Source organism: Tympanuchus pallidicinctus, unplaced genomic scaffold (assembly GCF_026119805.1).
Source record: "Tympanuchus pallidicinctus isolate F22 unplaced genomic scaffold, pur_lepc_1.0 scaffold2, whole genome shotgun sequence".
Taxonomy (NCBI): Eukaryota; Metazoa; Chordata; class Aves; order Galliformes; family Phasianidae; genus Tympanuchus; species Tympanuchus pallidicinctus.
This window is the reverse complement of record NW_026294721.1, coordinates 11,166,199-11,194,125: the sequence shown is the minus strand read 5'-3', so window position 1 is coordinate 11,194,125 and position 27,927 is coordinate 11,166,199. Positions and strand designations below refer to the sequence as shown.

The 27,927-nt window shown below is 36.5% G+C and overlaps 1 protein-coding gene across 4 annotated transcripts in view; it reads right to left on the bottom strand.

Annotated features, from left to right (window-relative positions):
• JAKMIP1 (janus kinase and microtubule interacting protein 1) overlaps positions 1-27,927 on the bottom strand; it is a 124,906-nt gene that overhangs the window by 58,437 nt on the left and 38,542 nt on the right. For 2 of the 4 annotated variants that reach the window (XM_052682031.1, XM_052682032.1), the window contains exons 2-4: positions 26,597-26,785; positions 10,089-10,364; positions 4,071-4,565 (exon numbers count right to left, since the gene is read on the bottom strand). In XM_052682031.1, coding sequence (XP_052537991.1) covers positions 4,071-4,565; positions 10,089-10,217 — 624 coding nt within the window. In that variant the 5' untranslated portion in view covers positions 10,218-10,364; positions 26,597-26,785. Of the gene's footprint in view, positions 1-4,070; positions 4,566-10,088; positions 10,365-19,966; positions 20,129-22,567; positions 22,822-26,596; positions 26,786-27,927 lie in introns of those variants that run through there. The other 2 variants (XM_052682033.1, XM_052682034.1) reach the window with 2 other exon arrangements.

The window sequence follows — 27,927 nt, the reverse complement described above, 5'->3', positions numbered from 1 at the left end:
CAGGAGAAAAAAAGTTCTAAAGTGGCCACTCTATTAAAAAAAAAAAAAAAAAAAAAGACATGGACGAATTTGCACAATTATCATAAATTGAAGCATGACCAGTAAGACCACTATGGGGCACTATGTGTCATTCAAGGAATGGGTTAAGGAGCAGGACTTGTTTAGTCAAAGAAAAGATTGCAGGATCTATACATGAAGGCTGAATCAAATTTTCAGGTACTGCGTTACAAATATTTGGGAAATTCTAAACAGAGGGAAGGGCTCCACACTGAAACTTTGAATTCATGCAATAATTAGCTGACAGATCAAGCTCAAAAAGCTACAGTAACTGGATTTACCACAGGCACATAGCCAGTAAGTAATGGGGTTCCACAGGGCTCCATTTTAGGCCTGGTTCTCTTCGGTATATTTTTTCTTTTTATGTGACCTGGACACATTAAAAAAAAAACTACATAAATCATGGCTGATCACAAACTCCTTAAAAAGAATCCGAAAAATAACTTTGCACTTTTATTCTACGAGCAACAAAAGGATTTTCTTTCTTGCAAATGTGAATCTGTAGTAACATTACATTACTGTCTAGAGAATTTTGAAAGGTCATTTGCAAATATTAATGAAATAAGCAAAGCTAATTCACTCAATCTGCTGTGCATCCTCAAACATAGATCTGATTATGCACCTAATAAGATCAGCAGAATCTTCTGCATTGATTTTCTGGATAAGAAACCTAAGTCTATTTCACAATGAAGTGATATAAAGTGATTCAACTCATCTCACTCCAGGAATATTTAGGAATATTCAGGAAGATCATAAGTGCAAAATTTTTAACTAGATTGAATTTTAAAATGGGCAAAAGGTTTGATGTTAAGGATACTGCCAGTAGAGGAAATAATATTTACCTAAAACCCCACATCACACAATACAGGATGCATATCATCTGTTTATTCCAAAATATTGCATTGATTATTTTTAACATTGTCAGACAAAATAAACATTTAAGTTCCTTCTTATGTGATATATCAATGAAGCAATGTCAAATCAATATATGATAAATAATTTTGTATTATTTTCCAAGGCATGTCCTGTGAAGAGTCAATCATTCTCATCCCAGGAGAAAAAAAAAAAAAAAAAAAAGAGTATTGAGAGAAATGCACCTTGTGAAGTAAGAGATTTCTTAAAAACAGTCTCCAGATAATCTTGGAATGAATGAAGCCTCTAACTAAAAGGATGTACTGCTCACACCCTATTTCACAGATATACTTGCAACAGAACAAAGCTGGTCTATTGCCAAAACTTAACCTTATGAAAATACTATGTGATTTAAGCCAAAGAATACAAACTATTTACTGCTGAAAACTAACATTAAACTTGATTTTAAAACCAAATTAAGCCAGCTAAATAACAAGTTTAATTGAGGTCCAAACCAAAAAACATCCTGTTATTTTGTGTTTTTTTATATTTTAGATTGATTAAAACATTAACTGCTATTACAGTTCTGCTTTTTATTTAATAAACATTTAAAAATCCATAACTTCACCACAGCATTAATCAGGTATGTCATCAAGTTTACCTTGTACCAGCCCAGACTTTAGAGGGAAACCAGACACCCCTGCTAACAAACATGCTATTGAAACAGGAGTCTGTTGGTCTGTTGGTAGAGAATTACTGAGGTGCATGCATTTATGCAGTCCTCAACCGAAGGCGTGCTTTGAGGCAGTTCATGTTGGAGTTCAGTGGATGAAGAAGTGCAATTATGGCTGTGCATATTCTTTTTTTTGAAATAATCTGATCCAGAAATAGAACAATGCTATTCCAGCTTAGCTGCTTGGAATAATGGATGAAAAAAATAAGTAATAATTACTCTTATCTTCTTCAAGTTGTATCTTTCCCTTTAAATCTTCTGTTTCACCCGCATCTCCAGTTTGTAACTAGCTATTTTTAATTTCTAGTTTTCAGCTGCCTGCACATTGTGCCCTTGCATATACATAGCAAGAATGTATTTTCTTTGGGGAAGGAAAACAAAAACTAAAGCTACAGCAAAACAAGAAATCTATGCCCACAAGCATTCTATAAATTAATGAAAAATTACATAACTGCTATGTGAAGTCAAGAACAGGGACATATTTACATATAATTTCATGCTGTACAGAGAAAGAGTGATTCCTTTGCCAAATAGCTATTTTCCTTTCCCTTGTTTGGCACTGGGATCTTCCTATTCATCTTGCTTGCACTGAGGCCTGTTGGGTAACTTTCATGGCTCAATTCAGAAGTATGAGGACATTCCTCAAAACTGATTAATCATATTTCTAAAAATACTGACACTTGTACAAGGCAAGCATGGTTGCTTCTGTATCCAGTGTAATTATATCTGTATATTCACACATTCTTGTCATTTAATTCTTCAAGGATAAGATCTAAGCCAATCAAGTACTCCAAATCTGTAGCTGATAAACTTGGTTTGAAATTGTAGGCAAGCATCCCTTGCACTAAATAAAACAATGGGGCAGAGAAAAAGAAACATCCTGATGATCTGACTATAACCCCACTTAGTCTCCCAGAGGAAGACAGTAGGTCCCAAGAACACCTGTAGTATTTGAGATGTTTTATTTTGTTGTTTGTTATGGTTTTTACCTTGCCACAGGCTAAAATACTATCCCATACAAGAATAACCATATGACTTGTTATGAAGACCTGGAAGGAGCACTTTGTTCTCAATTTAATGAAATATTGAAATTTGTAAGTTTGAAAGAAGTCAAACCACTACATGGCAACATCAACTTTCTGACATTTTTCCTCATTGTTTCTCCTTAAGGTGCACAAGGATGCAAACTTGAAGTGAAACCCCATGAAGCTAACGGCAGAATTCTTCCAGAGCTGTGAACAGGTAACAGCAGTTATCTGCACACACAAAATACAATTATCTTTTATAGATGCAGTCGTACTGAATAACAGAGGAAGAAACGAGAGTCCCAGTAAAGCTCCAATTATAATTTCGAATGATTCAACAGGATTGTTTGATGACAGACAAAACTTGAGTGCCCTCCTTCACCTTCATATCACAGCAGACTTAAAGGCTCAAATCTTGAAAGAGAAGAGCTAAGCTGTTCTGTACAACACCACTGTGAGACTCACTGTAGGTGTATTTGTTGGAGCAATTTAAGATGAAAGAACTGAGGGTGCATAAGTATGTGCTTTCTCTCACTCTTACCTTTGAAAAGGGTATATTTAAATAACAGCTGTTCTCTAGAACAACACAAGCAACAAGACAATAAGTTTCTCTCCTCTTTAACACTTCATAAAATTACCTGGCTTATAATGGTTATTTGATTCTAGATTTGTGATATAAAATAAGATGTACAAGTAACAGTCACACTAGTATCACGTTTTCAGTCATTGCAGTGGTCATTAATTAATCAAGGAAATGATGCTCTCAAGAGCTTATCAAGATCCAGTTTATATAAAGAAAAAATATTAACTGCATTAAAAGCTTTCATTTCCTCAGACAAAAAAAAAAAAAGAAAAGAAAAAAAAGATCAGTGTTAAACAGATACAATACTTGTTTGTAGCTTATCTTCACCATCTTTCTTCCCAAGGAACAGAAGAAATAAGAGAACGTATTCATATAAGCACAAAATAATAAAATAATTTTTGCTTAAGAAAACAGAAGTTTTATTCCATTTGAAATGTAAATTTTTTTTTTACATGAGAAATATTTCCTCATAATATCACATTCTACTTGCATACTATTGAATTGCTTGATTAGCCAGATTAACAAACAGATCTTAGAATCATAGAATTTCTAGTTTGGAAAACACCTTAAAGATCAAGTCCAACCACAACCTAACCATTCTATCTCAATTCTAACAACCCATAGATAAATCATGGCCCCGAGCATCACATCCAAACTTCTTTAAAACACATTCAGGGATGGTGACTCAACGACCTCCCAGCTTGAATACACATAAGAAGAATCAAGTACCAAACAAATGTCCTTTGGTGCTGAATTGCTCTAAATGATAAAGCAATATCTTAAATGCTGCCATAAGCAGATGTATATTTCATGAACTTACCAGCCTACGGATATCCCTCTCACATTCACGCTTTATTCTATTAATCTCATCCTGGTGGGATTGGTAAGCCATGCGCAGGTCAGCAGCCTTCATTTTATCCGCCTGCATGATGTTGTTCAAAGCTTCCTCAAGCTGCTTTTTACCAGATTTTAGCTCCAAGATCTCCTGTTGCAACTTCATTCGTTCGCTGTCAAAGGCTTTGCGGGCCTCCTCCTTCGCCTCACTCAGCAGCGCAGTCTTCACCTTGTCGGCTGCCCCGTCCCGCAGCACATTCACTGTTGACTGCAAACGCTGAATTTCACTGTCTTTAATTTTCACCATTCTCGCTACTTCCTGCTCATGCTGTCGGATCAGCAGCTCTCTGACACTCTGAAGTTCCTTCATTTTCTCCTCATGGAGCTTAGCTTTCAGTTCAGAAACGTAGGCTGTATGCTTGTGCTGTTCCTGCTCCCTTTCTTGCTTAACCTCTTGGATTTTCTCTCTCAGTTTACCCACCTGGAACATCAACACAAAAAATTGATTAGCAAGCACCATCACAGCCTTACAAGTCTTCAAGAGAGCTTTTTCATAAGCCTTCTTAAAAAGCCATCCTGAATATTCAAAAGCAAAAACATAAATGCAAAATTTTCTCTTCAAACAGCGAGAGAACTAGAGCTTGAAAAAGGCTGTTTGTACCTGTATGTAGAGGAATCTTCTTTGCGGAGGTGCTACTGGCAACAAACTTTCACAGTTTTAGGAAGTAAAACAATACCAAGCAGCATTCAACCCAGTTCTTTAGCAATTTTCTCCACCAGACCTCAAAGTTTACTCTCATCCACAACCCTCACATTGCAGCCAACAAGCTGATGAAAAGGGAAGCAGACAGAGAAAAATGCTTCTGTTCAGTGAGAAAGTTTTCTACTATTCAATGGACCATACTTCAAGGATGCTCAGCGAGTCAGATCTTCATATAGGCTCAGGTAATTTATTCCACAGCATCCTTCAGTAGCTAAGAGACTGCAGACGGGATTCCCAGTCAATCATCTCTTTACCTTGTATATACATTTGAGTTCCAAATTCCTATATCCAAATCCAAATCTATATCCAAATCTGTTTGACCTAAGGTAATTTCCAAGTGAGATTACACAATAATATAGATGGGAGAGAAAAAAAGGAGAAGCTTGCTTCTGTATTGTAGTTTACTAGAAAGCGTATAATGTATCCAATCGCTACTAATATCAGCAACGCCTTCCTACAATCCCCATTACTGCATCTGCCAGAATACAGGCTCTACACGAGATCTTCAACTCTGAAACAAAGCCAGAGAGAAGAGATTTTTCAAAGATTTGTGTTTTGACCTTGAGTGGCAATAAAAACATATAATCCACATAACACTGCATAGTAAAAATCAGGTCATGAAGCAGCTGGATATTATTACCTGCCACATCATTCCTAGACTTCTTGCACCTATGCAGCGCACTAATGGGACCTGTGGTCACACAATGCATTAATGTACTTAATTTAAGGTAAACTAAGGCAAAGATGCAGCCTGCCTCAGATTTTAGTGCTGTATGGAGGGGAGGATCTCTATTATTATTCAGAATAAAATTTACTAAGAAGGCATAATTAATGCAGTTTACTTTTTCCACAGTTCTGGATTCTACAGTCAAAAACAAAAGAGTTTAATTAAAGCTATAATACTAGTTCAGAAAACCTTGCTATTTTCTTCATTGTAATCAGGCTGGATCTAAACAGGTACACTTGTGTGTTTGCTTTAGAGAAAACACAGCATAACTCAAAAGCCTCAGTTATAACTCATCCAATGAAATCAACTTTACTACTTAATTTAACTGGTCATAAAATGAGACCAATTTATCACACATCAAGCCCTTAGCACTAACTTCATGATTTCAAGAATCTGAACTCCACCTGAAGTCTTCCATTAGAAAGAACACCCTTTAAAAAAATTAAAAACAAACAAAAACAAAAGAAAAAAAAACCAAACAAACAGGTGAAAGGAGGATAAGGAGAGTATGGAAGTCATGTTCTAGTTATAGTGTAAACTAAACACCAACTGGGACAGCACTATAATTGCAGGCACCATTTGACTAGGATGTTATCACACAGGTATTGTTATCCATTCCAGGATAATCCAGATCATATATATGTTTATTCAAAAAAGAATTATTTCCCCCCAAATGGTAATTCTGGCTACGGGAAAATATCTTCTTTAGATACCCATGATGCATTTAATCTGGTGAAATAACTTGAAGACCCAAGCCTACAGCAGATAGCATGGATCTTCGCTGTTACATTACAGCACTCAATTCCATAAGAGAGTCTAGGAAAAAGTTCAACCTATTTACTAACACAGATGAGTAAATTTGTGAACCTACCAACACTCAAATTCACTTGAATCTGCTACTGATGACCAAAGAAAATAGAGATGAAACTGTGAAACGAGACCTAGTAAAAACTACATAGGAAAACAAATCATACAAAGACAAATACAAATAATGCTGATATTCCTCCAGAACTACGGTATTTTAAAATCAGTCATGTTATATAACAGATATGAGAATGAAAAGCAGTTTTCAATATAACACATTTGATTGTGACTTCCTAAAAGAACTTTTAATATACTTGAAAAGGATTCTGACATTTTGTGGGAGTTTGAGCACAGAATTGCATGCTTGAATAATGGTTTTCATTTTTCATTGAGTGCATGTCAACATCTATATCCATTGTTGCTCTCCATGACAACACATTTAAAACCTTCAGACTAACTGAATATCATCACGTATCATCCAGTCATTTCACTTACAAAGTTTCAATCACAAATAATAACTCTATAACCCCTGAATTCTGCATCTCATCTTAAATGCATTTCATTCTACAAACCCAGAAAAATAGATGCATCCTAATCTTCAAGGTCTTTAAAAAGCCTATTCTTGTTTCTGCTTATTATCAGAGAAGACAGCAAATTACCTCTGTTATAGTTGAAACTCTGTCCCTCTCTCCCTCCCAAAATGTTAATCTCTACACTTTTGGCAACCGATGGAACAAAAATAGTAATGTGGTATTTTCCCATACGCTTAACTGTCTCGGTTTCGAAATGAATTCAAACACAGTTAAAATGTATTTATTTTTAAATCCATGAAGCTGTTCTGTCCACAGTGTGAAGCATAACCAAGAACTGAAGGCAACAAGCAAAAAAAAAAATTCATACAGGCTTTCAGAGCATCACTGAGACTGCCTGGCTCCATCTGTACTTTCCCCTCCCCCTCATCAGCTATCTATGCATTTTGATAGTCCCTCCAAGACTTCTCCATTCTCAACAATCCCAACTTCTTTCTTGGAAGTGACATTGCATATCTGTCTTAGAGACAGAGAAAATTGCTGAGAAACAGTCCAGTTTCAGAATAAAGAGAACATGATAATACTCAATGCAGAAACTTCATACTGCTCGAACTGATTTGTACGTCACAGGATAAAGCCACAATTGATAGGATTGCAAGAACTTGGCACTTAAGTAAAATTTAAACAATTTCAGGGAGAAAAGAGATTATGCTAAAACTAAGTACTTCTTAGGGCATGATAACTTTTCTGCAGAACATTGAATTTGCAAGTGTAGAACTCAGAAATTTAAGTTAAAGTCCTTGGGAGAATCTACAGGTCTGATCTAATCTCTTTATTGGATGTGACAATTCGTCACATCAGTCCACAGCCTAGTAACTCTACTGGCTTCTTTCCAGACTATATCATTTTATCACACCTTGTAAAAGAAGTAGCTCTTATCACTTCCAGGTACCTAAGAAACCAACTCTTTTTTACTTGATTCTGCTTTCAGGCAATCATTTTTCTGAATCTCCTTCTCCTTTAAGAGCACAGAAGTGGCAGAGGCCACAAGCTGATGCAATTCCACTTTGTCAGGCACTGATTTTATGTAATATACACTCACTACTGTTACCACTTTTCCCACCCACCTGCCTCTACTGATTATTACTTTTATTTATGTGATCTTACTCATTGTTCTTTCTCTCTAGCAAAAAAATCTTGTTGTATTCACTCTACTCTCTGCGCACCTTCATAAATATCCTCTTACTGCTTACTCTTCTCCAACAACAAATAACTCATTAAAATAAAAGTAAAAAATTCCATCTTGCGCATTTTCTGCAATCTTTCTTGCCTTCAGCATTTCCAACTCTGATAATTTTTTAGTTTAAACTCTTAAGGTTATGTGAGAGCATCACAGAAAATGTGTTTCTGCTCACATCTGAGGACAGTTCCTTGTTTTATATCAAGATACCCTAGAAACTCCTGAAGGCTGCAGCAACTGTCCTTTTATTCCAGAACAAAATGTAGATGTATAATTTGACTGACACATTAATTGCACAAAATCCACTACAATTCAGAATAGAATTCCATAGATCACACTGCATTTTCTGTCAGCAATTTAGAACGTGATGACATCTATTTAATTGTGATACTTTCTTGTTTATTACTCCAAACTTAGGATAATCATTGTTTAATATCTTCATATTGATATCTCACTCCTCCCCTCCTTCTTAGTAAGTTTTTTAACTGGACTAGTAGCTGTTTTAACTGGACAAGAAGTCACATTAACATGTCTAGCACATTAACACTTCACTCTTATCAGAACTCTGAGTTCTTCCACATTTATTCCAAATAACTTTGCTATTTACAGTGTTTAGCAGATGACCCAAATACTCTCATCTTAGCAATTTGTTAAGTATTGATCATTTGACTTTATACAACAAGAACAGAGACCTGAATTCAAATACCGTTCAACTTCAATTGGTAACACCATTACACATTGTTTTGCAAATGCTTCATCCATTTCTTGCTCCAAGATGGAGAAATTTTCAGTTTTCTGTTGTGTGAAAATCATCCTTCTTCTTTAGTTTGTGTTCAAAAATCTCCCTTTTCCAACAAATTTAGTATGTCTGATCTGTAATCAACCTATTACAGTTAGTCAAACAAGAATTAGAGCTTTATTATTTGTTTTTTCCTCTGGAAGGAATAAATTCCGAAGATTCTATTTAAAGGCTTGTTTCTTTGTGTCATGAAATGATAACATGAAATAAAGTATGAAAGAAGATGCCATCCAAAGCTGAGTATCACACAGGACAGTTTAAGAAACTTGAACATACTGGACTACTACTATGTATTGCAAAGATGTTTCAAATTTGGCACCAATATGATGACACAAGTATATAACAAAGCCACATTGTATCAAGTAAACATGGTTTCAGTATACATTTCTTCTTCAGAGAAGTCCTTGAGACTTTTAGAAAGTATCACTAAACAAAAACTCTGCCCGTAGTGGGGAGAACTGGAACTAAATGATCTCAAAGGTCCCTTCCAACACAAACAATTGTACAATTCTATGATGCTATGTACTTTATGAATGAACACTTTCTCCTATGTGTTCTGACTACTCAAATGCCTGTTGAATATATGCTAGACAGACAAATATTTATGGATTTATTTCATTAATAAACAGACACATCAGAGCAGCTAAGGACACATAACCCACGCAAACCAAACTAGGAGTCCTAAACACATTATTTCCAGGCAAGTTACAATCTCTGTAGACACGTACATAACATGGTTTGAATATGCTTGTGTTCGCTCTGCCTACACTTCTTTTAACAAACAGTTTTCAGTGCTAAGATAAAATCCTGAACTGTGTTATTTCCTCTAAGATCAGCTAAGCTAGGGCTAGTAGTACTGAAATCACAGCAAATATCAGCAACACTGTCTTTGGGAATATTTATTTACTTTCGTACAGTGTTAAAATAGTTGGCAAGAGAATGGAATTTAAAGCTCAGTTCTTCTCATATTTCATGCCACACCTTCCTGACAAAAATTTCAGTTTATCAGTGAGTGATTCTTGAGACATTTCTTATAAGTTTAATGCATATTTTAGTAGGGAATTAACTTGAGATTCAATCTCTGCTTGTTTATAACATCAGTACTATTTAGAAGAATTATCAATAAAATGCAAATACATACCTTGCTTTTTTCTTGCTGAAATTCGATCTGAATGTTGGTTAGTTTAGTTCGTAGCTCCTCATTAGCAGCTTGCAGAGCTTCAGTATCCATGTCAGGCTTATCTCCCTTGGCACGGCCTTTCTTTGACATAATTATTTTTGAAGTTTAAAATAATTTTTTGCTCCAAATTGAGCTGCACCAACTAGGGCCTTCTGTTTTCAGCATTTAAGAGTCGTGAAGTGTTCAACCAAATCTTTCACAAAAATCTCTGCCATTGTGGGCTTTGTCTTTCATGTCCTGAAAGAAACCAAGTAGGAACAGAATTAGACTACACCACAGAGCAAGATCAAAGATCAGGAATTAACATCTAGTTTTAAAGCACATTGAACTTGCATTTAGTATGCACTATACTACATAATGTACTAGAATTAGTAAGCATTAGAAGAGTTACACAGTACTCATAATCGTACCTAAAATCACATCAACTCTCTTCCTATGTTTACAGAAACGAAAGTTTTGTTCTTATGATAATATAGCATATAAATATAAATCATATTTTATTCAGGACCCAATGACTTGGACCACACAAGATTCTCAAGAGGCACTGAGACAATGATAAATTAATAGAGCTGAGTGGCATTCCAGTGGGAACAGCTTACTTCCCATAGTAAGGAGTAAGAACCTTTCACAGGTATCAAGGTATCAGATGATTCAAAACATCAGCATGTATGGAAAAAGCAGCATAAAACTAAAAAAATACTTTAAAAGATTTTAAAGAATATAAGCTGCATACATTAAAGGTCAATAGATTGAAGTGATCTAGCCAAAGTATCAAGGTATTTCATTTTATTTTAATTTCCTAATATGCAAAGCTTAGAAAATATACAATTATTTAAATCAGCTTTACATGATACTCAAGGAGAACATCAATAGCAGACAACGAACCTTAATTCCAATCATTAGAAAGTCCCAAGATTAGTTTTCTTCTTGAGTACTAATTAAAGCTCCATCAGTTCTTTCCCCACCCTCCTTCCCAGCTCTCCCCTAAAAATAACCTGGCACTCCACAAGAACAAAATGAGCAACAGGTGAGAATTATTTCAAAACCCATATAATTTTCATCATTAAATTCCTGATAAAGCAAAGGGGTTTCTTCTTTAACAACACTGTTCAGATTCAATAAGAATTCCGGAAGGTGAAGTTAATGAGTCAGTTCAGCTGAAGCAAAAACACAGGTAAGAGAAGAATATCTGGGGGAAGGGAAAATGGTTTGTGATATTTAAGAGTCTATCTTCCCACATATTTTGTAGAATCAATTGCACTTCCATTTTATTTGAAAGGAAATTGCCAGATTTGGTGTGCCAGTGTCTTTAGTCTTGGTGTTTTTGTCCAAAGAAAGATTCTTTTCTTCCAAACACAACACTAAAATCTGCAGTGCTATGACCTCTGCTAATTAAAATACTTGCTTTACTGAATTTTAGAAAGAGACGAGAAAGTAGCAGTGAGAAAAGAATTATTGCACTGTTTCTCACACACCTCTATAAAAAAGAAAATTAAACAAAAAGACCCTCCAGACCAGCAGTTTTCTAAAGGTGTTATATATAAACTGAAGATTCAGTATTAGCTGAAGCTCCCTCAAAATCAAAATCATTCCATTGTTTCTTTCTTAAGAAAAAGAAAGAAAACTATCAGCTAGCAACAGAATCTGTAACAGCTTCCTGAAAATGATTATAAAGGAAAAAAAAAAAAAAAAAAAAGTGTATATATACACACAGTTTTATAGATCTAAGATAATACTATCAAAGACTTCTCTGACTATGCCTATTTTTGCTTTAATGTTATAATAACCATATTCTGTCCTCCCCCCCACCCTCGCCTTTTCTTTTTATCTGACATACAACCAAGATATAGAAAAATTGAGAACAATGACAGTTACAATGCATGATATTCCTTACTGCTGAAATTTTCACACTTGTTCTGCTCAAAGAAACAAAAAAGAATTACACCTGGGGCTATGGCTCCTATAAAAAAAGATAAATTCTTCAGTTCAGCTACTTTTGCTTTGTCATTGTCCATATTTGCCAATCCTGACTAGAACGGAAACCAGTAGCATACTTAAGGTTTCTTTTCTGCCCAAGAAATATTGTAGAAACTTACTTTAAAACCTTCTGAATCAGTATCTCCATTTTTTTTGTGTTTGTACTGTTAGATATTGCTCTTCACATTCTATTGCCTTTTTAAACTCCTTCCCCAAACTCAGATTTTTAATTTGCAGTTATCTTTTGCAAGAAACAGAAAGACCTACAACTCCTCAGGCTCTCCAGAATGCCTGAGAATTCTGGACTTTTCCACTCTCATAGTTTCAACAAATTTTCCTAATTTCTAGTTGTGGAAAAGCACTTATGTAAAAACATTAAACATTTAAATGGTCATTTATTTGCAATATATTTCCACAGAATAAATTCCTCCCTCTAATGCATTATTATTTGTAAGGGTAGGAGGTTTCCTTCCAAAAGTTCCTCAGAAGGTTAGAAGTAATTAATGCAACCATGTATTGAATATACATATACATAAAACAAAAACAGATTTAAAATAGATAAATAAGTAAAAGATTCTTCATCTCGAAATAATACTCTCCATCCAAATAAGGAGATTTCTCATTTTATTTAATCCTGTCTCCTACAGTATTACACAGCCTTAAACTATGGGCCTCAGATATACCTTGTTGCGCTTGAGAACATGAGACAACCGCATCAATGCTGAATATTCAAGAAGTTCAAAAGAAAAATTACCACCCTAGCACCTGACAAATTTAAACTTAGTGCACAAAGGTAAAACACATATCCTCAGAAATGCCGGTTCACTTATGTTACAATTTTCAGAAGTGTGGTAATCAGCCAATGAGCGTATGGGAATGCTGACATGAATAGCTGTCAATGCCCAAGGCAGATTTCCCACAAGGTTCAGATGACCTACATTTTTTGCTTCAGTTCTCAGAGGTACGTAATAAAATATGACTGAATGGATAAAAGCAAAAGCATCTCTGAAGGATGAAAAAAGATACATTCCTCAGTCAACAAATATACATTTGTGTTATCAGAATAATCTTCTAAATATATCGTAGACTAATAAAACATTTTAGGTACCCATTTTTTTTTAACTACCAAACAGACCTATTTCTGTAATAGCAGAGGTTTACTTTAAAACCTACCCCGCCTGCAGTATTGTTGAGTTTCCTTAGTGGAACCCTAAGTGTCTGTTGTGATTTTTTTTCTGAGGATAAACCCAAAAATACCTTTATTGTTAACTAACAGCCACACTTTTTTGTTGGTAGAGTCACAGCCGTTCTTGTTTTAATAAGAATCTCTCTCTAGGTGCAAACTAGATGGAAAGCAATCACTAAGAAGCACTCAAATGTTTAAACAAATTTTTCCAGAAAAATTTCAAACTGCGTTGGGAACAATTGAACAAACATTTGCTTTGTAGAGACTGTAGCATAGCATGAGTTGAACATTCATGATGCCTGACTAAGGAGGTTTTGTTAACAAATGACACCCTGTGGAAGAACTCAGAATTTGTAACTCATCTAACTCTCCTGCCAAAGTATCCTCTACAGTAGTTTCTACAAAGGCAGCTCAGCTAAAGAGATGTTCTGAGATTTTGCATTTCCTCAGCCTTTCAACAAATTCTTATCGCTCCCAGGGAACAGTAGCTGTGTTTTAACATCCCACCACAATCCCTGCCTTTCAGGTCCCTCCTCTGCAGTTAACAGAACTGCAATTTGGTAACCTTCAGATTTTCACCAATATATTCATTTTCACTTCAGTTAATTGGTTGTCTGTGTCATGTATGCATCTGCTAAAACACATGCAATTAGAAAAATCCTTCCAAGTCAACATGTAACGTACCAAAAACCCAAAAGTATTCCAAACTTGTTTAAAACTCATACACACCTTCAAATGTGTATCAACCAACAACGAACATACGACACTAGTTAATTATTTCTGTTTAGCAGTATTGCAGGCCACTAGACAGCACCCAGTACATTAGTGGCCTTTTTCTAGACAGAAAACATATGCACAATCAAAAAAAAAAAGTTGGCACTTATTTGCAAGAAGTTGTGCTATATATATATGCAGTAAAAAGGAATATTTGAGCTGAAAAGGATGAGGTAGTGGGAATTAAAGGAATCACAAATGCATTTAGCCATCAAGATTCATGTGAATTTTAATGTACATTTTAATTTTAATGTACATAATGTAGATTATGGATATGAGTGTTGTTTTTGTTTTTTTAAATCTATGCTGAAGCTACTTACAGAAGGGGTAGTATAGTCAGTAGTCCTTGTCAACCATTTAGCAGAGGAATGGCAGAAGAGTCACACAATGAAAAAGGATTTGAAGGAACAACTGGTCCCTATTTTACAGATTATATTGGAGGAGAACTAAAAGATTGGTTATAAGCATAACTTAGAACAGACTATTTTTCTGTGTCTACCTCTGGCTCTGTTGGCCTCTTCAAGATTCTGCTAGAAATTTGCTCCACAGTTCTCTTCCTCCGCTATAGCACTCTAATATACCAGAAGTTACTGAAACCTTGGCCTAAATCTCTTCTCAGAATGTTATGAGCTTGAAACCAAGCTTTTGAAATACATAATAAATATTCATTTACTTCAATTAATATTGACTCACCTCTATTAGCAGTTACTCAATTTCAGAGCAGCACTGGCTTGTGGATTAATCCTTAAAATCACCCCACTAAACACACCAAAAGACAAACCATTACAAACAGCAGCCCTGTGATACAGGGTCAAAGGAGGAAGCAGAACAACGTGAAGTTCAAATGCAACTTAAAGTAGTAAGACCCTCCTTCCACAAGCTTCTAGAGTCAGCTCTAGTACACATTGCAGCAAACAGTGAGATAGAGCTGAGCCTCTGGTCTTAGTGCAATTCCTTTCTTTTGAGCATACTTAGGAGACCTGACAAGTCAGGTGCCAGCTGTCTAGCTCAACATGCACACAAGCCTTCCACCCTTCTGCTTGCACCCTGCATGATTCAGAGGGAGTCTTGGGCTTTCTCTGATGAAAATTTCCTCATTTAGAGCATAAGATTTAAGGACAAAAGAAGAATAGGAAGATCAATCAAATTTTAGCATTTCCCACTTACGGCTACAGAAAGGACAAATACTGAGAATGACTGCAATAAAAGTATTCACCCTCAATGACACTCTGGGGCTTAATCTTCCCATCACATCTAGGCTTTTGGATTATAGTGGACCATTTTGCTGAGTTATTTACCTGAATGTTAAAAGTAGATTCCTTTGAACATTTTATTTTTTTTTTTTTAACTTTTTTTTTTTTAATTATCATCATCACTGTTATTAATATTACTATAGAGGTTTGGAATAATTAAAACCTCAAACCTGAAAAAAGACATTTTGACAGGTAAGTAGGAAATGTGCAAAGCAGTCAGATAGGGAGAGAGGTTCAGGTTCTCAAACGACTGAGAAGGGAGAAATTGAACTTCATGAGAAGAAAAGCTTCAGGAGATGTTCCAACACCAACAAACGTTCCATCTTTATTTTGTAAGTCTGACATGATTTTGGAAATCTGATCTCCAAAAGCCCTCAGAAGTCAAGTATAGGGAAGAGAACAGGGATAGCTGAACATGATCTTGTTATCAGCTAAACAAGGAAGCAAACGGATGTTGCATTATTTGGTGTCATCATCTCTGGTTTCTGAAATCATTGTGTGTAATTAACACACAATATTAACCACCTTTATTAAACCTACAAGCTACCTTGTATTGTGCCTGCCAGGCCAGATTCCCACCTTACTACTATACCACAAAAGAAAATACAGAACAGCGTGCCAATTTATTGCAGTTACGCCAAGACTTCAACTCAACTTTGACAAATCTCACTAAAATCAAAACTCTTAGCCAAAATAGAGATGGCCTATTCTATTCTAGTGATACTGGAAGACTGTTAAGAGAACTGTTTCCAAAGATGGCATGAATTCCACTTTTAAAGCAGAGTTCCCTTGTTCCCAAAATCAGAATAAGAGAGTACAATACAGAGCTGGCTCTGTTACTTAGCTTTTGAGGATTCACAGAATCTTTGAAAATTATCTACCTACCCTCAAGGTTTTAGAATCTCAAGCTTACAGCTGACACTGAGTATCAAGGACTCCGCTTAACTATGTTAACACCTCATGTTCAAGTCTAATTTCAAAAATAATTGGATTATGATATAATAAAAATGATGATCATTTTATGGGCTATACACTGGGTTAAGTCTTGATGGATTTGGGTCCATCAATGGTTCTGTCACAGAAGCCATTAATGACTTTGTAACTGAGAGATTAAATGATTTGTTCAGAGATATTACCATTGAGAGATATATCTCATATTCTGAGAACAATATTAAAATATGAAACATCTAATAAGGATTATGAGAAATTGGGGTAATGAGAGCCTACCAAGAGTTTACAACAATTGTTAGTGAGCAGGAACCACTATTTTTTACATATCACAAAGCTGCAATTCTCTCATAAAGATATGCCCAGAAATACCTAAAGAAATACACCCTTCTAAAACCAGTATTTCCCTGAACAACTGAACTCAGAAACAGAACAAAGTACTTAGGATACAGATTCAGATTGAGTGGGACTAGACAGAAATTAATATCCAAAAATAACAGTCCTCTAATAGTCTCATGAATCGTTACTTTTTACTAAAGAATTTATATGATCTTCTTAAATAGAGAATAATCTAATTACTGAATACAGACCAGAGCATTCAAAGCTCTAGTGATCAGAGAGATGGACATCAACTTAGTAATGTTTTCTGGTGGGTGGCTTAGATAACTCATGTTAGTATCTAAAGTACTGTTCTACAGGTACATAATATCCTGTACTCATGTACTGTATTGAGAGCTAAGATCTTACTCTGATCAAAAGATTTCAGGGATTGATTCCCTGCGTGACAATCATGCTGACTCACCAAGCACCTTACCTGGAAGCAGTGACTGCATTTCTTCACACACATGCCTACCAGTGGTGACAACATGAGGTGACTCACTTAAATTCCTCCTTATGATAGCACTCTGAAAGTCAGTCATCTAATGTTGACATTTCAAGCACTAGTATTCAGTGACTGTTCATTGGAGTGAACAGAGCTTTAGGCTCTGGACTGCAGGCTGATGGAACTGCATCAGCTAGGATGAAGTATTTACAAGAACTATTTCAGCCAGATGTTAGTTTCCTCCTTTCCCTCTCTATTCCCTCAGAGAACAGCACAGTAGCTTAAAATTGCAGCCAGCAAAATGCACAGCTAGAGGCTAATACAGTAAGAGCTCAAAGACAGACTCATTTCTTATTCAGTTTCATCTGCACAGAGACAAGCATGACACAGCACAAGAAAAGCACAGCAGAGGAACTTTGTGAGCTGAAGACTTTCTTTGTGTAACCATCTTCCAATATCCACAAACTGGAGGCTTCACTATAGTGAAAAGACTGCCAATAAGACATCCTCCTGCTGACTGCCAGTGCTTTTGATTCAGCCAGACCAGGCTGCTTGGAACAGTGGTTGGCAAGGTGCTCCCTGCATGTGCAAAGAGAATGCTCAGAGCTGAATGTGCTGTTCATGAGTACTTGCATATCTGGACAGGAGTATTTTCTATATGTCAGAATTAAAACATTAATGACAGCATCCCTCAATGTTAAGAAACAAACACAAAAGACAAATCAGCCATAAGATGGTTTAAAAAACAAACATACAAAACCAAAAGCCAAAATTACTCTGCAATCAGCCACTGTTCAAAGTGTATTTTGAAGTGCAGAATTTAATCAATGCTTAGAAATACATATGCAGAAATAAAGCTCCCTGAATCTGTAAGAATGGTTGAATATGCACTAGGGTTACTTTCACACAGGATTTAAATTTATGTAGAAATCTGAACATCCAACTTCAAGTTCCACAGATACAGCATTGCTACCAGTGTATCTTCAGCTGCTGACTGCTGCCATAGGCAGCCTCTTATATCCACTGGGGGGAATTTAAAAATGATTTTTTATTCACTCTGAGGAATTATTTTTTTTTTCCTCTTTTACCTATGTAGCTTTTTTTCACTTACTGTGAAAGCAAATTCTTACTTCAGCATGTTGACTCACAGAGCATTTTAATGACAGCATTTTACTTAAAATGAAGGTCTAGATATGCCAACTGGTGCACAGAAACTGGTGTAATTAAAGCAAAAACCTTCATGTTTTCAGAGTCTTAATAAATGCAACCTCCTTCTTCCAGTCTGCTTCTGCTATCATCCCTGGCTATGGACAAAGTTTTTACTTAAGTTTCATTGCCACATAAGTAGGATGCAATAGGAAATGAAACTCCATGCCGAGTTGTGGAATAATATATTTATATAATTTGTGCTATGTATTGATCTTAGTATTCTGTTCTGTCACTTGCCCCACCTCATGCCCTAGAAGAGGTACTGAGAAGAGGCCTAAAACATTAGGGCACCAACAGTAATTCTGTACACATGCTTAGTCAGTCTTATTGAAGACTTTATGAAGTAACAGGGAAATAGGTATTGCCTCATCATCCCCTCAGGCTGAACCACAGAATGAGACCTTGCTTTGAAGTTAAGCTTGGCACAGCTCTAACAGTAGCAGTGCAGTTTCTCACATCCTAAACTGCAGAGCTATTCTAGCAAAACTTTAACAGTTTCCAGAGCAGGAAAGAAAAAAAAAAAAAAAAAAAAGGGGGGGGGGGAGGGGGGGAAAGGGTGCGTATCAGTTGGGAACATCCTTACAGAACAGAGCCTGCCACAGGAGACATCAGTAAAGGAAAACAAGGGAAATTGTAGAACCCACTTATCACTATCCCAAATAAGTCCTATCTGCTGTTTGTCTATTACTCCCTCAACTCTTTACCTCACAACCACGAGCTCTCAGACACAAAAGAAAGGAAAGGAAATACGTATCAGAAGAGGAAGAAAAAAGAGAAAACAAAAAGCTGAGTTGCACAAAGATCAAGGCTTACTTGTTGCCTGCATGTATTCCTATTCCATGTTGAAATGTTGCCTGTTTAAGCGAACAATGTGAAAACTAGAAGATCAGATCACGTTTGTCCCCTCTAGGGAAATCAATCAAAATACCAGTACTACACACATTTACATTTCTGTTAAGCAGTAAAAATCTGGAATTATCAAATCAAAGATTTTCACTAATACTTCATAAGTGGGACCAAAGACAGGAAATTAGAGGATATTTTCTTTGACGTGTGGAGGTTTTTAAGCACTAAATTCTTAGACCCACTTTTAAATCTTAGATTAATCTTCGGAACTTAATAGAAATACCCAAATACTCCATCCCCCATCTCCTATCCAATTTCTTTTTTCCTGGGTTCTGATAACATCCAGTACACCTATAAGCTGTTCTCATGCCTCTAGTAGCACTAGTTAGTGCTTTTCCTTGCTTCCCCTCTTCCACTGATTTCCATTTACCCTAAGAAGTCATTCATGTCTAAATTTCTAAATGCAAAGACAAATTATTTCTGCACAGAAAATTGCTACAATTGCACTCTTGCAAGCAGTTTAACACAAGTTCTTCTACTTAAGAAAGATAGGAAGTCTGCTTTCATCAGTTTCCTGATAAGCACAGAAATATTAAACTGTCACAGTTGAGCTGATGGAATAAAAGTGCAACTGATCCCAAAAGTGAAAGAATAGCATGACTCTCAGAATCACTATAAAATACCATTATATTTTTTGTATCTCTTTCCTACTTCTTGCCTGAAACAACCACAAAGTGATAAAGTATTTTTCAGTAAAGAAAATAAGCTCTCCCAAGTGGAGCAATAGGAATCTCTCCGCTATAATTGGAAATTTGTAACTTACACTTCAGTATAATCCCTCATCCATCTCCCCTGTGCAGTTTGGTTTTTTGTTTGTTTGTTTGTTAATTTTAAGCCAAATTTAACATAACTGAGAAAGAATTCCTTTCCCTCCGCAAAACTTGCACTTCGGGTTTAGTTGCAATGAACAGCACTTAGGCTAGCAGCACTTTAGCAGAAACATTTATCAAGTGTGAAGTACAGTTCAGGGCTGCTGACTAATCTGATCCCACCAGCCCTTCCTGGCTCTTGTCCCAGCCATTAGAATCTCTCTCATTTCTTTTCCATCTCTGCAGATTGCACGCAGCTGTCAAGTCACCCTAACATCCAAAGTCTGCTTTTCTTGCCTCTCCTCACCTGTACATCATACCTACACAGTGTCTGAGCCCTGATGCTTCTTACTTTTGAGCTCCAAGTAGTGATTTTTTTGACCCTACTCAAAAGACTTAATGCTTATCCCCCCCATCCCTCAACACTTTCCATCACATTCACCTGCAAGTTGAGACATGCATCCTCGATGGTCCTGACTTCAGAGCACACCTACAGATCCCATCATTCTGTCTCCATACAGATTCCTCTTGGACTTAGTGTTCTGCCACATTCTTTAACAGAGTCTAGCGCTCCTACTATTCCCATTTCCTAAACCATAGGGGGATTCTTCCTGAAGGATGAACTGCTTCTGTCCTCAGGGAAGAGGGAAGATAGTAATTCCCCCTTCTCTGTCCTCAGGGGACAGTAATGATAAGCATCTGATAAATCTGCAACAGCACTGCTTGTTTCCATAGCACACTTTTTTTCCTACACAATAAATGCTTAAAGACATTGGTTTCTCAGTTTGGTTATAATTTATAAGTAGTGGTTAACATCTAAAAATAATTCAAGTAAAGAGGATTTCTGAGATTCAATCAGTGAGATAAGTTACAAGCTTCATGATGGAGAAGATTTATTTCTTCAACATGAAATCACTCTTAAAGTTGATTAAAACAGAGCTTAAGAGAATTTCTTAAAGTGATACCATCTAGTAGCCAGCTTTAATACTGTATCTTCAAGTCAGTCTTGAATGAACAAGCAATTATTTTTTTTGTTTGTTTTTATAAATCAAATCCAGATTTTGCAGGTCAGTTTTGTAATTATGAAGTATAGTTATGTTATTCAGTTCCATCCAGACTATGAAGAGCTCATTCTCTGGAATGACCTTTTCTGCATTATGATGGTTTGTGTTTGTCAGCTGGTATTGCTTGGTTCACATTCAGCTTTATTCAGTTTCTGTACTCACACATACGGTCCTATGACACATTCATTCTTCCCCATGTTTTGCTTTCCTCATTTCTTTTCATGCTATAACCAAACAGAAGTACTAGTAACACATTTTTGAATCATGTATTTATGAACATGCTATCAGTGAATCAAACTCACGTCTGAAGGTCATTTTTAAAGGAATTTGAGGTGGATTTCCTAGTTAGTGCTAAAGTTGAGATTTTCACACACATTTCTCACTAAATACAAAGTGAATAAACTGAGAAAGAAGTGTTTCAATATGTAGCATTTTTCACAGTGATTTCAAATTTAATAAAAATACATGATGTACAAGATGTTTACACAAGTTAGAAAAGGAAAAAAGCCTCAAGGAGTTAAAAATCTGATACTATTGTCAAAACAATAGAAATGCAGTACTGATTTTGCAGGTTTATAAATATCTGAGGTGTGGGGGCCATAGTGGTGAGGCCAGTCTTTTTTCAGTGGAGCCAGGACAAGGGGAAACAGCCATAAGCTGCAGCATAGGAAGTTCTGCACAGATGTGCACAAGCACTACTTTGTGAGGTGACGGAGCAGTGGAACAGGCTGCCCAGGGAGGCTGTGGAGTCTCCTTCTCTGGAGATGTTCAAGACCTGCCTGGATGCCAACCTGTGCGACCTGCTGTAGGGAACCTGCTTTGGCAGGGGGTTGGACTCGATGATCTCTGGAGGTCCCTTCCAACCCCTACAATTCTGTGATTAATAGAGGAACAACCTGAAACCATTGCTGTTGTCCAAGTTGATTATAATATAGAAAAGCAAGATTTTAAAATACGCTTTTCCTTAAGATTACATGTAAAAAAATGTTAACATATTTTCAACACATATAGATATTTATATTTTGCATGTATGTGGTTTCTTTCCAGAAGCGATAATAGTATTTTAAGACTATCTTCTTAAAAACAGCATTTATACTACTGCATGCTTTCGTATAGCAATTTTTAATATGTATTGCCATAATTAAACCATGTTGTCCAAGTATTCATATTGCACTGCTCACAATTTCTACTGTTTCCAACAAATCAATTGAAGAGCTAGAAAAACAACAAAAAGAAAAGCAAATGGACAAAACAGCAACAAAGACACACAAAGAAGTACCCGAAGAGAGTCAACCAATTTCAGGAGAGACCATATTTATCAAGACAAGCACAGTATTACAGCACATTATTACAAGGACAGTATTCTAGAGATGTCAAATCTCCCAACTTCTTCTCGGAACTATTTATTAAAGGTATAACATACAGGCTACAGGTTTCTCAGGGTTCATTCCTTCTTTTTCCATTCACATAAACATACGAATTGACAAGTACCTTCATAATAGACTGAAGATCTCTTTTGCTTAACAACCAACAGCGAGTCCTAAATAAATTAAAGACATTTCTACGGTATTGGAAAAGTTTTAGCTTTCTTTTTAGCACCTCTTGCAAGCATTCAAAACATAGGCAAGTATTTCTGGCTAAGCAAAACATGACCTTTCTTATCTTAAGATGACCATTAGCAGCCACACGCTTATCTAACTGTAAAACTCATGTGGGAGTTCTGCCAGAAGCTGAAGAGCTACCAGCTACCCCAGTGTAGCACCTTTTCAGAACAGTTGATAGTTCACAAGTAAGAGAAACCATCTTGATGCATATTACTGCAGTTTATTTTTCTGGGTTTTTTTTGTCTGTTTTTTTTATTGGTTGTGTTTTTTTGTTTTGTTTTGTTTCTGGGTTTTTTTTGGGTTTTTTTTTTTTTTGCTGTTTGAAGAGTAATGAATATATGGTCATAAAATAGGAAGCATTTGTGTAGAGGATTACTCAGCACAGATTGCTCAGAGGCTGTTTAAAAAAATGAAATATGAGTAATTTCTTCTTATCCACACTGAAGTTGCATCAGTTAAAGCAGAATTGGAAAAAATTGTCAGATTTCATGATCTATCAGTAAACAATACAAACAAAAAGACATTTAAAACACAAATGCACCTGGCCCTACATCCAGTACATTGCAGCAACCCTATATTTTCATGTACAGTCTTTTCTTATTTAAAGAAATGCACCCATGCATAGCAGCATGATGCAACAACTTCCTTTGAAATCTTGTGTATTTACATGGTCATTCTGAGGAGATAGTTTGGAAGTATCAGAAACAGTACAGTCAAAATAACGGGACATTGATATGCAAGAAATAAGAGTAATCAAATAAAGACTAGGGGCCAGATAGGGAAATTTTTGCCTTTTTCCCCCCCCGGCACTGGGCAAAAGTGCAGAAGTAATCCAAAAGATGAAACTCCTATGCTGACGCTTTCCTGAAGTAGTTCACCTGGAAATGTGATGTTTCCTCACAGATAATCAGTAGATGAAGCAAACACTTTCAGAATTAGGTATCAAAGACTTTATCATATCTTGAGCATTTTGCAAAGTCCGTTAAATAAATCAATCTAAATCAAGTAGTGAATCCAATCATAGAATGGCCTGGGTTGAAAAGGACCACAATGACCATCCAGTTTCAACCCCCCTGCTATGTGCAGTGTCACCAACCACCAGAGCAGGCTGCCCAGAGTCACATCCAGCCTGACTTTGAATGCCTCCAAGGATGGGGCATCCACAACCTCCTTGGGCAACCTGTTCCAGTGTGTCACCACCTTCTGAGTGAAAAACTTCCTCCTAATATCTAACCTAAACCTCCCTGTCTCAGTTTAAAACCATTCCCCCTTGTCCTATCACTATCCATTCTCGTAAACAGCAGTTCCGCTTGCTAGTTATGCACTCCCTTCAAGTACTGGAAGGTCACAATGAGGTCTCTTCCTCTTCTCCAAGCTAAGCAAGCCCAGTTGCTCAACCTTTCCTCGTAGGAGAGGGGCTCCAGCCCTCTGATCATCTTAGTGTCCTCTGGACCCGCTCCAAGAGCTCCACGTCCTTCCTGTACTGGAGGCCCCAATCCTGGACACCGTACTCCAGATAGGGCCTCACAAGAGCTGAGTGGAGGGGGACAATCACCTCCCTCTCCCTGCTGGCCAGCCCTTTTTTAGTGCAGCCCAGAACACAGTTGGTCTTTTGGGCTGCAAGCACACACTGCTGGCTCAAGTCCAGCTTCTTGTCCATGTTCATCTATTTAGATAAAGAGGAGCTGACAGACTTAATTATAAGAACATTTTTTAAACTGTTTTAAAGATTTAAAATCAAAATTCATTGGGAAATGGAGCTATAGTATTCAGTACTTTCATTCTTTTCAAAATCAGCATTATCTACTTTCTATTGCATAGGTCACTCTGAAAGTAATGATTTATTTCTGTGGAAATTACAACAGATGTAAAGAACACAACAACTCTATTTGACAGAACAAATTCTCAGCTACAAAATGCTATTTTTCAATGCATTTTCACCAGTGATGAACAAGAGCCTACATGCCATACTTTAAAAAAGTCTGCACTAGCAGAGGTAATCCACTGTTTCACTGCTGCTGCGACAGCATTATTGCTATAGGAAAATGTTGCTTACAGAATCCATCTTTCTTTGGTCCGAACAGGCAGAAGTCAGAAGGCTCCACATCCCAACTAATATGGTGACAGCATTCAGCCAAGATCAACAACATGCTCCATGGTCTTCAAACTGGCACAGGGCCTGGCATTGTATTGCAAGAGAAAGGTTGCCTTACTCTCTGGCCTCAATCTGGAAGTTCAAACCTTCAGCTACATCGTGATGTAGTTGCAATGTAGAGTTGATAGTTTGTTCAGATTGCAGGAAATCTGAAACACTTTCCCTATCCTAACAGCAGTGAATATCACTTTACCTGCTGAGTGACACATCTTGAACACAGCAATAAAATGTAATTGGCAAGAAGGTTCAACCTCTACTGCCATGTCACCAACACCCAGCAGCCCTTGTATTATTAGTCAGGTACATCCGAATAAATCACCTTCATACCTGCCACTGAATCTCCTCCTGCAAGTCACCATAAGGAGTTAAATGTGATCAGAGGTAAATGTTGAACTGTCCTCTCAATTACAGACAAACAATTAGTTATCTGTAGGACCCAAAATACACAGTTAGTTCTTCTCTTTAGTAAAAGAGAATTACTTCAATGAACACCAAATTATTTTAGGCTTGTTTTTTCCCCCACTCTTTTTATACTGCTTTATAATGATTATGCTATAAGGAACATCTCTCAAGCATTAAAACAAAAGATACTAATGAACTATTAGCTGTACTAAAGCATCACAAAAGACAATCCAATGCTACCCAGAGGGGCCCCTAAGGCATGTTCTGTACCTTTTTTTTTTTTTTTTCTTAAAAAAAAAAAAAAAAAAAGTTGGTTCGTTCTTCTTCAGGAAGATTTCAGTAATGATTATACGATACTGCAGAGCTGTCATTTCCCATTGCATTCTCCCTACTTCAGATCACAGTTAAGCCTTTTATCAGAAGGCATTTTTCCCCACTATGCACTGTATTAATGTATAAAATACATCAGGCATTATGAACAGAAGAAGAGCAAGAATTTCCAAATGTGAACTACAAAGCGTCTGCCAGTAAAATATATCTTCAGAGTTACTGCTGCTTTCCTTTTTTTTTCTGCAATACAATTTTTTTTACAAACCTTGATAATATATTTTTTTTTTTCTAGAGAGATGCTGTATATCATTCATAGGATCTACTGTCATTTTGCTTCGGTCAAAACAGTTACATGGAATGGGGGTTGTCGAGTCCTTTTAGTATTTATCCTTTCCATAAGTTTACCAATAGGAGAAAACTGATATCTCTTCCCCTTATAAGTAGCCAGTACCTCAAAGCAACCCCAACCACTGATTTGTCATGCAAAGCATATAAAGCTGCTTTCTCAACACTCAGACTTGTGCACACTATATACACACGAAAGCCAACAGAAGAATTAGAAATTCTGTCAGAGAAGCTTAGCATCCAACAGAAACCAAGCTAGTCAAAATATTTCCTCTTTATTAATAGTGACAAGGTGTACGTGACGTAGAAACAGTGGTCAGATTAACAAGCAGGTGATGAAGGTATGACACTGGGCATCATTTTTGTACTGCAGACTTACGATTCTCCCAGGGGAAAATGTCTTACAAAATTAACAGAAAACAGAGTAAAAACATTGCTATAAAGAGGTGCATTCACTGAACACAGAAAGGCTTCTTGTAACTAGAACCGTATCAAGCAGGTAGAAACTTAGTATTAATTTGGTTTATTTTACTGACTGCATATTCTAGTAGGGCTGAATTTCTATTTCAGTATACACAAAAAATATAACTTCAAGATATTGCGTGTTAGAAATCGATAACGCTGTAAATCTATTTCAGACTTATTCTTTTCCTACCCAACAAACATGGTGGCAATACACAGTACCTTTCTCTTGTCCACGAGTCACTGAGGCAGTTGTGTTTGATTTTATGTTGAAGATGTTAAGTCTGAGCAGCACCAGGAGCTAAGTTGTTAAGTACGTTTGTACCAGGTTTTTCCACACAGCTACTCCTACTGGCACATTCTCTTTTTTGCCAGGACAAAGGGATTTCTGAGCAACATTGGTGACATTATCTGTTAGACAAAAGAGATTTAACCCAAATTAGATTTGATCGATAGCTTTAACTGTAGTAATGAAATGAAAAAATATTTACATAAGGTAACAAAAATGCAAAAGAAAAAGCATGTAAAATAAAAATAAAATAAGTGTAGCATTTTTCTATTAACAGTGCATATGTAGAGTCCAATTTATAATTGTCTTTGTCAGCTGATCTTCAATCAAAGTGACAAAGTTGCTACACTGCTTAACAATTAGAAGAGAGCAATGCAAACTGTTATCTGAGGTTGTATTTCTTTTTAAAACATATCACCTCTTCGTGCATTATAGTCTTACACCTGTGTATGAGTTGCCACATGTACCCTGGCCATCATCATGGATCTTTGTAAGTGCCAAAAATATATCAACATAAGGTTGTTATCACATCCTATTCAACAAAGAACTAGAATGAATTTCAGAAATCTAAATACTATTTTTCTTTCCATGTTTGTCCTGCACAGTGAAAGAAATGGTGTTGATTTCCTCTCTGAAATAATAAAAAAGATGCACAAAGGCTTTAGACTGTCTCCCTTCACATTTACTGAAAGTAGTCAACATATTTTGACCATAGAAGTATGATGACACCTTTACTTAAGCTCAGTAAAGAAAATAGAGTCTCCTAAGCATTAAGCCCTTTCACAGCAAACCCTTTCTGCTAAAGCATAACTCTATGATTGACTAAACAGGATTCAGAGAAGGAAAACAAATTTCTATAGTGTCTAATGCAGGCATCTAGCTCTCCAAAGCATAGGGCTGCCACAAGTAACGTAGAACCCAGCAAAGTCAAGGGCCTTTGGCTGACAACTGCAAGGCAGGCAGGATGCCATGCCTGAACAGTACTGAAATGTGACTGGCTTGTTGTCTTGTGCTTAGTTCAAGCCTTCACAAAAAGTTGCACTTCACACAGAATATATCAGGCTTGCCTCCAATGGTAACAGTCCCTAGAACATTAACTCCTAGCAAATTCCCTTTGCTTTGGAATATTTCCACTCAGCTCAAGTGGTTTGTTAAAGGCTTTGAGTCGATGCTGTTGTTAATCGAGTAAATACAAAATCCTAAGAGAATAACTGAGAACTTGTTCAATAAGGACAATCATCCAGGCAGGGTCTAATGGAAAAAA